Genomic DNA, 10904 nt, shown 5'->3' with positions numbered 1-10904 from the left:
CCCTTCAGATAACAGGATCACACACCTGTTTGTACAGGGGGTAGAACTTCCCCTTGTGGCTGCCTGGACCGGGTTTCTCCCCTTACCTGGACCTGAGGGGTGTCCAGAAAACGATTAAAAAAAAAAAATTGTGAGTTAACGCTCCTAAAATGCGAAGTGCAACGTGGTCGTGCGTGAGTCAATCAACAGGTACCCTAGCGGTCCTCCGTGAACCACAAGGAGTTTAGTTCGCCGTTGCACCGGGAGCCGCTCCCGCAGCCTACCCAGCGAAGCCTGCACTCACAGGCGCGGCGCTGGGGACGCGCGGCCGCCGACCCGGCCGCTCTCCCGCCGAGGTGCCAGAGGTTCGCGGAAGCCCGCCCAGCGGGGAGCAGTCCGTCCCCGGCGTCCCACGCGCGCCGAGATGCTGGGACCGGCCCAGGAGCTTCCCCATTCCCCGGCACGCCTCCAACTACGTCCGGCTACACGGACCGGCGGCCAAAAGCACCGCTCCGCCCCATCTTCCTCCCGCTACGGGCCGCGACCGCGTGAGGCGGGACTAGGGAGCCAATGGGAGGCGCCATCGAATGGAAGGGATTGTCTGACCCCGTGACGTCACAAAGCTGGAGGGGAGCGCGCTTCTCTTCCGCCCCCGCCCCCCCGGCCGCGGCCCGCTCTCCGCCTCCCCGCCCACTCGTCACCGTGCAGCCAATCAAGAGGCCGGAAGCGCTCGTGCCCGAACGTACGGGCGGGGCAGGGAGGCGGCCTGGCGGGGCCGGGGCGCAGAGTGGGCCGGCCGGGGGCGAGGTGCGGCGAGCCGCACGGGGTTGCGTGGAAGGAACGCCGAGTGGCGCCACCACTGCCGCAGCCTCCTCGTGCGGAAGAAGCGCCCGGTCTTCTGCCGTGCCCGGTTCGTATCCCCTGCCCCCGGCTCCTAGCTGCCCCGTCCGGAATCCTCCTCCTCCACTGGTCCAAAAGTTGTGAGGGGGGCGTTGTGGCGGGGGTGCTCGGCGCGCCCGGGCGGGGCGGCCCGAGTGCCGGAGCGCCAGGTGCGCGCCGGGGCGTCGCGGCCGCTGGGCGGGTGTGGCGGTGCCGGCGGCTGCTGCGGGCTCCGAGTGAGGGGGCGGGCCGGCCGCGCGCGTCCGCTGTCAGGGCGCCGGGCGCCGTGGGGGAGCCGCGGGAGGGTGAGCTCCGCGGGAGGCTGCGCCGGGGCGTCACACCTGAGGGGACCCGGCGTCCGGGGCGGCCCTGCCGGCCACACGCCGCTGGCCGGCCCCGGGCCTCCTGGGCTGCAGCGGGCGCCGCGTGGGGCCGGGCGCGGGATGCTGTGCGCCCGTGGGCTCCGCGCCCGGGCCGGATGGAGGGGCGGGCCCCCGCCGTCTCGGGCTGTAGCTCCCTGCCTCTGCGGCGGGGTGGGTTTGTTTGTTTGGTTTCCTCCTTCTCCACCCCTTTCTCCCTCCTCCATCCTCTTCCCCCCCCTCCCAGCCCATTCACCGGGCTGGAGCGAAACCTCGCCCCTCCTCCGCTCCCGCCTCCCCGCCGCCGCCGCCGCCGCCGCCTCTAATGAGCATCTCTGCCTTGCCTTCAATGGGCCGGTGCTGCTGTCGCTGCTGCTGTCCGCGCGGGTTGTGGATGTTGTCGGCTCCGTGTTGTGATGACAGGAGAATGTGTGTGTGTCCCGGGCCCAGACGAAGTGGTAGGTATCCGCCTAACTACCTGCGTTGGGTACCCAGGTGACCGGTTTTTGTGTGTGGATGGTTTTAGGTGGGTCGGCGTGGAATTAAGGCGTGAGATAGATAGGGAAAGGGGACAGAGGCATCCTGGACCAGGAGAGCTCTGATGCCTTTAGTGAGTGCAATTTTCTGGAAGGAACAAAGGAAACTGATCAAACAAGTGCCAGCTTGGTGCTTTGTGCCTTCCGAGGCAACCAGTTTCTTCATTCATGTAAAGATCGCAGGAGCTATGCAATGGCCAGGCATTTCCAGAAAATGCTTGAAAAACCAAAAAGAATCTTTGTGGGGGGTATTTAATGCAATGAGATTACATAAACTGGGGTTCTGACACATGTAATGAGTAGTATGACAGTTCTTTTTTTTCATTGATCTTAGAAGCTTTGTAGAGCTAAGGGACTCCGGAGTAGGTGCAGTGCTCGCATTTTGAAATTAATCTGGTCCTTGGGTTTATTGACGAAGTGCAGTCATCTCTTGGCACAGGTTCTGCCGAGCACATCAGTAAGAATGGATGTGTTTCCTGTTTCTGGTTACAGCGCATCGTTCTTATTAGTCATTGGCAAAATCGGCCAAATCTATCTGAGACGAAGATGCTGCAAATAATGTGGGTGCGTGTGCATCGTTGAGCAGGAACTTTAACGTGAAATTGTGGTCGGGAATGAGTTGAAAATTTGACACTGCTCTAGTTTACCAACAACGGTACCTTGTTGCTGTTCTTGTTGCCTAATCAAGCGCTTTCTACAAGTTTATTGGCAAAGTTTTGATTTCAAAGGGGATTTTTTTCTTTTTGATTATTATTGAATCAATATTCAGAAAGATAGTGAGTTTTTCAGTGCTCATTGTTTTTATCAAAGCATTTGAAAGTACTTTGACTTCTGAGGGAGTCTGGTTTGATGGAGAGAATGTATCTCTGGTACTGATGCCCGTAGAACATTCATTAATCACAGAGCAGGGTTTTTATGAATTCTAACCTTCCTAAATATTTGTCATGTGAAGTCGGGTTAGGAGTTGGGGGATTTGGGTGCAGTCTCTGTCCGTGTGTTAAGCCACTGATAGAACTGATAAAATTCAATTTCTCCTTTTTGTTTTTGTTTTTTTGTTTTAGCCATAAGATACTTTTGCGTTGGAGAAATAGCATAGTTGAGTATTTGAGTGCTTGATGTTTGACTATAGGTAGTCTTCAAAGCACCTGCCGTTTAAATCATTAGCTCTTTAGCGGCAAGATGTCATTCATGTTGCAGTGAACTACAATAGCAGAAAAATTATCAATACAAAGGAATTTAAGGAAAGTGTAAATTTCCTGGACTTGCTGTTCCCTCATTAGTTATAAAATCAAACCCCGCTAGGCATTTATAGCCCTTCCCTCTTAAGTTTTAAAATAAGGACAAACCTTGTAAAATTATGAAGAAAATTTAAAAGATTGCATTTGTTTACATTTTTGACAATAGAAATTTTTAATGAGTTGCTATGTTTCTTGCATGCAAACCTAAAAAGAAATGTGTTTTGTTTCTGGAAGCCAGTGTCATGTGGCCCAACATTTGAGTACATCTTCTGGCTCAGTCCTGTACACTTAACCTTTGGATGACTTTCAGGTATTCAATTGGAAGTGCTGTTATTTATGTGGTTAGTACTGATAGATTCCTGTTCTTCTGAAATTTCTGTTTTTCATTAGTGCATTTTAGGGGTACTTATTTAGTTGTAGATTCTTTCAAAATGCCAGCGATTACTTTCTATTGCCTGATCTTGTCTTCGTTTTTTTGTACACAAATCCCCTCTTACTAGTGCGGTTAAAATAATGATACTTTCTGCCACTTACACAAGAGGTTCTGTATGGCTGGTTTATGTAGTGCTTATTACAGAAGCAAACTTAAGAGTCAATGATTATTCAGCATTTAATTTCTTCTGCTCTCCCACTCCCCACTTATCACTTTTAAAATTATTTCTGAGAAACAGTGCATGAAATTAGTTTAATATATAGCTAATACTCTGTGGTATTTTAAAGTCTTTCTTGGTGGGTTCTGCCTTGGTAATGAACAGTTCATGTTAAGACTGATGTAATTTTATTTTCCTTATTTCTTTTTGTTTACTACAGTTGCTTAAAGCATTTAAAGTATTTCTAAAGTCTTTTTTAATAGTCCAAATTAATACTTTGATGCAAGATTAAGAATTCAGGAAAAATACGTTGAGGAAGAAGAGGGATTTTTTTCATGCATAAATTTATCTAGATGACTAATGTTAAGTTTTTTAGATAAAAAGCCAGCAAATTATTTTTCATGTCATAGAGGTTTTTTTTTTTTAATTTATTTATTTACTTGAAAGGCAAAGCTGTGCAGAGAGAAAGAGACAGAGATCGATCGATCTTCCTTCTGTTGGTTCACTCCCCAAATGGCTGCAATGGCCAGGCAAACAGATTTTTTTTTTTTTTTTTAATGCAAGACTAAGCATTTTTCTAGGGGCAAATTGTGCTTGGGATCCATAGTGAATGAAAATAATATTTCTGTAGCTTTCCCTTGTGGCTGTTAAGCAGAGGAAATAGTAGTCAGTAAATTAAGTTCCAAAAGTGAGACTATTCACATTACTAATAAAGTTTTAGAGCTACTAGAATACTAAACTTTTTTTTTTTTTAATCATCACCAGCATAGTGAAAATTAACAAACATAAGAATCCTGCATTTGATTTCAGTGGCTCCCATTCTATAAATGTAAAGGCATGAATCCTAGGAGAAGCCTCGCAGGGCATGTACTCTGATGTGTTCATTTACTGTTTAGGTGAGGTAAACCGGCTTTTCCAGGACTATTAGCAATTTACTGGCAGATCCATGCCCTGGAGCTCCCCAAATCGGGACAGTAGTCTAGAGAAGCAGGGTTTGCAAGACCATCCACTTGATGTACAGGAAGAAAATATTGGAATTTTTATTTTTATTTCATTATATAGAAACATTTCTGTGTATGTTACAGTAAATATTAACACAGTAGTGTCTACATTTAGCTTAAATAGTATTTAAATATACTCATGTTGGCAGTGCACCTTAACACTTTCTTGTGCTAATCACGTGTAATCAATCAGATACCAACATTACAGGTCTAGAACAGGATCTTCATTTCATGGGAAAGGCTCTGTGCAGAGTAGGAGATGCCAGGCCTTTTAAAAAGCGATAGGGAGAAGGGCGATTGAGCCAGGTAGACTGTTACATAGCATTCCTCTCCTCAGCTTTCTCCAGCCAAGTATGTTGTACATTCTGCACAGTTTGTTCTGCATAAAGAAACGTGAGACTCAAATACAATTCAGTTCTGGCCCCATAAGTGTAGGGAGTTGTACTTATCAGAATGTACCAGGTAGAAGTAGGACATGATAATGTATATAAAATATAGTACCTCCTAGCCCAGGGTTCAGCATATAGATGCACTTCCTAAATATTTTCTATAAAAGCAAATTTAGATTAAGTCATCTGAAATATAACTCCTCTTTGTGTACATCTGTCTAATTTGCTGTCTAGGAATCCCCATCAGAAGTTCCAGCCTGCCGCTCTTCTCTGATGCCATGCCAGCACCAACTCAACTGTTCTTTCCTCTGGTCCGTAACTGTGAGCTGAGCAGGATCTATGGCACTGCCTGTTACTGCCACCACAAACATCTCTGCTGTCCATCACCCTACCTTCCTCAGAGTCGTCTGAGATACACGCCCCATCCAGCATATGCTACCTTTTGTAGGCCAAAGGAGAATTGGTGGCAGTACACCCATGGAAGGAGATATGCTTCCACACCACAGAAATTTTACCTCACGCCGCCACAAGTCAACAGCATCCTTAAAGCTAATGAGTACAGTTTCAAAGTCCCCGAATTTGATGGCAAAAACATCAGTTCCGTCCTTGGATTTGACAGCAATCAGCTGCCTGCAAATGCACCCATCGAGGACCGGAGAAGCGCAGCAACCTGCTTGCAGACCAGAGGAATGCTTTTAGGGGTTTTTGATGGCCATGCAGGCTGTGCGTGCTCCCAGGCAGTCAGTGAAAGACTCTTTTATTATATTGCTGTCTCGTTGTTACCCCATGAGACTTTGCTAGAGATTGAGAATGCAGTGGAGAGTGGTCGGGCACTGCTACCCATCCTCCAGTGGCATAAGCACCCCAATGATTACTTCAGCAAGGAGGCATCCAAATTGTATTTCAACAGCCTGAGGACTTACTGGCAAGAGCTTATAGACCTCAACACTGGTGAGTCGACTGATATTGATGTTAAGGAAGCTTTAATTAATGCTTTCAAGAGACTTGATAATGACATCTCCTTGGAGGCTCAAGTTGGTGATCCTAATTCTTTCCTCAATTACCTGGTGCTTCGAGTGGCGTTTTCTGGGGCTACTGCTTGTGTGGCCCATGTGGATGGTGTTGACCTTCATGTGGCCAATACTGGTGATAGCAGAGCCATGCTGGGTGTGCAGGAAGAGGATGGCTCTTGGTCAGCAGTCACACTCTCTAATGACCACAATGCTCAGAATGAAAGAGAAGTAGAACGGCTCAAATTGGAACACCCAAAGAATGAGGCCAAGAGTGTGGTGAAACAGGATCGACTGCTTGGGTTGCTGATGCCTTTTAGGGCTTTTGGAGATGTAAAGTTCAAATGGAGCATTGACCTTCAAAAGAGAGTAATAGAATCTGGCCCAGACCAATTGAATGACAACGAATATACCAAGTTTATCCCTCCTAATTATCACACACCTCCTTATCTCACTGCTGAGCCAGAGGTAACTTACCACCGATTAAGGCCACAGGATAAGTTTCTAGTGTTGGCCACTGATGGACTGTGGGAGACTATGCATAGGCAGGATGTGGTTAGGATTGTGGGCGAGTACCTAACTGGTATGCATCACCAGCAGCCGATAGCGGTTGGTGGCTACAAGGTGACTCTGGGACAGATGCATGGCCTTTTAACAGAAAGGAGAGCCAAGATGTCCTCCGTGTTTGAGGATCAGAATGCAGCAACCCATCTCATTCGTCATGCTGTAGGCAACAACGAGTTTGGAGCTGTTGATCATGAGCGCCTTTCCAAAATGCTTAGTCTTCCTGAAGAGCTCGCTCGGATGTACAGGGATGACATTACAATCATTGTCGTTCAGTTCAATTCTCACGTTGTGGGGGCATATCAAAACCAGGAATAGTGAATAGATCTTACCCTGGCAGTTCTCAAATGAAATAGATTTAAAGGGCAGATAGAGTTTTTTAAAAAGATGCTAATATAATAAGCATTTCCAGTGGGCCATTATAAGCACTTACCCATTTGATGCTCTAGTAGTCAGGTATTCCAAATTGATTTTGCACAGGATGGCAGGATCATGAGAGTGGTTTTTCCTAGCTCGGACCTTGCAGCACCTGCTCATGAGGCGAGTCAGTTCTTACTGCAGGTGTCTTGAGACATCAGATTCTTTTTTACCAGTCTGAGAAAATCAGGATCCTGAAAAGGCCAAAAGCAAGGATTTTGCTGGGTGTATTCTCTTGGTAAAAGGGAAGATGTGTTACTTTACAACCTGCAAACCCTTTCTTCACTGAGATTCCAGTGTACATGAGAACATTTATTTACTGCATGATTTCCTAGATACACAACTATGCATTATTTGTAGACATTCATTTTAATCTGAAGTGGTTTGCAAATCCAGTACTTTAAGCCATAAATGACCAAGAACCAAGCAATCTGTATTTTTAAGGTTTTTTTTTTTTTTATTCTGTGACAGAAATGCTTCTTAAATGGAAAAAAATCAAACTATACTTCCTTCCTCACCCGATTTCCTAATGTAATTGGAATGTTTTCTATTTTGCCACACACTTGACGATAATAAAGGTTTTTAGTTTTATCTGTTCTTATACGGATGTTAAAATTCTTTTTTTAGTTTGTATTAATGAAAAGCTTTATTCAGTTTGAAATAAAGAGATCCAAAATAAAAAGAAGAAACTGATATGTTCAATTCTGGTCATGTGTATCCACCAGCACGTCATTCTTATGTAATCCTCACAGGCTTGGCATGCTTTAAGTGTGTGGTGGGTAGACTGCTGCTGGGAAATCATACTTCTTGTTTAGTAGTAATAAGAATTTTCATCATTTGTGAATTTAAGATTAAAATAAGTTTAAGTATCAATTTGAGGAGTAAGGTTTAATATTACCATCTTGTGTTGAGACAGGAGAGAAGTTTTCTGTTTTTTTTCCACTTAGACATAGGTCAATTAAAATATTTGATTTAAAATTACTAAGTGCTTTAAGAGTACTATAGCTTAAGATGTATTTGTTCAAATATATACGTGAGAAATTGTTAAAGGTAACTCTTGTGCATGCCTGATGCTTATTAGAACACTTAGCAGCATCAAGTGTTGTTTGCGGCAGTCTCCATAATTATATGCAGTCCCTTCTAATAATGTATCACAGTAAATTAAAAATAATAAATATATTCAGATTGGTTTCTTGGGAGCTTATTTGATATTCATCAAATGACATTTTGTTCCTGTGTTTAATGGTGACCTGTGTACAACTGTGCATATATTTCCATCAGTTATTATGGCATCACTGTTAAATGGCTGTGACTGCTGATACTCACATAGATTTTGGTATAAAACACTATTCAGCTTCCCATTGTGTAATTGGGAATATAAGAGTCCCTTCATAATTCTGTAGGGTATAAACTAGATCTCTCTCTGGACTGTGGATACTGAATCAGTATAGTATTGGCTATAAAATTTGTTCTAATTGAAAATAGACTCAGGAAGATTGCAGCTCAGAACATCTTAATTTTATTTTCTGAAATGTTTTTATTTTTGTTTTTAAAAAGTCAGTGTGGAACTTTTTTCCTAGGCAGTATTTGGGGGGTGAAAGCTGTACTGTATATTTATTTCTAAATGTTTTGACAGAGGTTTCATTTTTTAATATGTGGACTGCAGTAGCCAAACCATTTTCATCTATTTTTTGAATTGCTCTAAAACACCACCACTGAAGAGTTCCCTGTTGTTATATATTGAATAATTTCTCTATGCAAAAGTCAAGTGTAATAGAAGGAATATAAATTTGGTTTCCTGTGGTCATGATCAAAATAGTAATTCCTTTTACCCAAGAAGCTTGATCTGCAGTTGGAAAGCTGGTCTGCTTTGAATAGATGTGAAAATGCAATGTGGACTTGACATTGTGGAAATAATTGTTAGAAATCTGAATGTACAAACATCATCAAAAATCAGTTGTGAATTTATTGTAATGGGTTTTCACTGTGATGTGATGTCAAGTATTAAAGTAAATAATATACGTAAACTTTGATGGTATTCAGCCTTTCTTAAATTTTTCAAAATTATTTAAACTTTGTAACATGTATTCAACTTTTGTATTTAATATTTAATCAGTAGTTCATTATGTATGTAATACACCTTTAACTATTAATGGAATGCTGGTATTTCATAAGAAAAGCTGTATTGGTGAAGACATATGATACAGTTTATATCCAGTTGGAGACTGGTCAGAAAAACACCCACAGTAAATTAAAGCTTCATATCTGCTTTCTGAATGGCCTATTGTTGATTTTTCATAATGGTAAGATTCATTATGTGCTTATAGATGGTAGGTGATATTTAACTTAAAGATCTAATAAACAAATAGTACTTTAACATATTTTGATGAGATATATTTTGCATTCAATAACAGGCACAGATTTTAAATTTACAATATGAGATTTGATAACTGCCACCCAACAGAGAATGTTTTTTCATTGCTCAGAAAACTCTCATGCTCCTTTCCAGTTAACCCCTTCCCAAATAACTTCTTTTTCTGATTTCTGTCATCTTAAATTAGTATTGTCTGTTCTAGAAATTCATACAGATGAATTTGACAAGATTAATTTGTTATTGTGTTCACAGTCTTCCTTATTACTAAATAGTATTCCATTTGTTTGAATATACCACAGTTTATCCATTCTCTGTTGATGAGCATTGTTAGTCTTCACTCTCCCTTTGTAAGCTAATTTTTAGATTATTAACTCTCAGGAATACTTAACTTTGCAAATCCAATTGTAGGTGAATATTATGTTCTCTAATAGTAGGCAAGAACATGCTTTTGAAACTGATGATGAAAATTTTTCATGGTGAAGTTTGTTGGGATTAGGGAATGAGTGGTTCTTTGCTGTAGACTTCTCTGTAGCTCTCCCACTGAGAATTTTTTATTTCATTAAGCTCATTAAAAGATTGTACTAATGACTATCCTATGAACAAGAGGCAAATTACAGCTTGGATTTTAATGGCCTTGGTTCATCACTGCATCAACCATTGCTGTGATTAGGGATAAAATAGGAAGTGGATGAAATGCCAATTATTAAATTAAGACTGAGATAGGGTGACTGGCTTGAATATTTCAGCTTTTTTTAAACAAGATTAACAGTGCTTAGAATGAGCTTCCCTGTTCACTAGTCAAATATATACCTGAATATTGTTTATTGTTGGTTTGATCTTTGGATATAGCAAGAGGATCCAGGTAACTGTTATCCTTAGTCTGTAGCCTGACAGACTTAATTCTGACCTTTTTCATGAACAGGAAAACAGTTGTAATTCATGATGGGATTTTTCAGACCTTCCAGAGCTGAGTCCTATTAAAATTGATACAGTGATGCCATAGTTGTTTCCTGGACAAGCTGAGTAAGAAGATGTCTTAATGGTATTGGAACTGACTTTTTGCAGTGTGAAGGTCATTTCCTTTGTTCCTTTCAGAATTTGCTTTGAAAGCCGAGCTTAATCCTATTAAATCCTATCTGTCCAGTTCTTAAAACAATACAGTTCATACCCTGGATTGAATTCTAACAATACATGGTATTGTTTTCTAAATAGCTCTCAATTTACAAGACTTCAGAGTGAATATATTAAGAATGATGAGATTTTATTACTCCATGTGCACATAAGGACACACAATTTAGGTTCAATTATTTAGCCAATAATCATTTTCATAAAATATGCACAAATTTTTGAACCTTATCTTGTTCATCAAGATTTTCAATTCTTAGCTGGTTTTAAAAGATGTTATTTATTTATTTGAAAGACAGAGTTAGATTTTTTTATCTGCTGTTTCGCTCCCCAAGTGGCTGTGTTGTCTGGGGCTGGGCCAGGCCAAAGCCAGGAGCCTGGAACTCCATCCGGGTCTCCCATGTAAGTGGCAGGGGTCTAAGTACTTGGGCCATTTTTATTAT

The 10904-nt window shown here is 42.5% G+C and overlaps 1 protein-coding gene across 7 annotated transcripts; it reads left to right on the top strand.

Moving 5' to 3' along the window:
• The first annotated feature begins 785 nt into the window (after positions 1 to 785).
• On the top strand, positions 786 to 9343 carry PDP1 (pyruvate dehydrogenase phosphatase catalytic subunit 1). 7 transcript variants are annotated; one of them, XM_062188245.1, is made up of 4 exons: positions 834 to 889; positions 1641 to 1675; positions 3226 to 3301; positions 5206 to 9343. In XM_062188245.1, the coding sequence occupies exon 4, from the start codon at positions 5250 to 5252 to the stop codon at positions 6861 to 6863; it is 1614 nt and encodes a 537-aa protein (XP_062044229.1). In that variant the 5' UTR covers positions 834 to 889; positions 1641 to 1675; positions 3226 to 3301; positions 5206 to 5249; the 3' UTR covers positions 6864 to 9343. The 7 variants fall into 7 exon arrangements, with proteins under 7 accessions (XP_062044234.1, XP_062044228.1, XP_062044229.1 ...); XM_062188244.1 differs by lacking the exon at positions 3226 to 3301 and having other exon boundaries at positions 808 to 889; XM_062188246.1 differs by lacking the exon at positions 1641 to 1675 and having other exon boundaries at positions 868 to 889.
• The last annotated feature ends 1561 nt before the right edge of the window (positions 9344 to 10904 follow it).

Source organism: Lepus europaeus, chromosome 4 (genome assembly GCF_033115175.1).
Source record: "Lepus europaeus isolate LE1 chromosome 4, mLepTim1.pri, whole genome shotgun sequence".
In the NCBI taxonomy this organism is placed as follows: Eukaryota; Metazoa; Chordata; class Mammalia; order Lagomorpha; family Leporidae; genus Lepus; species Lepus europaeus.
This window is presented reverse-complemented; position numbering and strand designations above follow the sequence as displayed.

What these genes read in the sequence shown, in the direction of transcription:
- PDP1 (XM_062188244.1), top strand. Translation starts at nt 1,645, where the DNA reads ATGTGTGTGTGTCCCGGGCCCAGACGAAGTG. An exon ending in TCCCGGGCCCAGACGAAGTG is followed by an intron (nt 1,676 to 5,205) that starts GTAGGTATCCGC and finishes TTTGCTGTCTAG; the next exon opens with GAATCCCCATCAGAAGTTCC.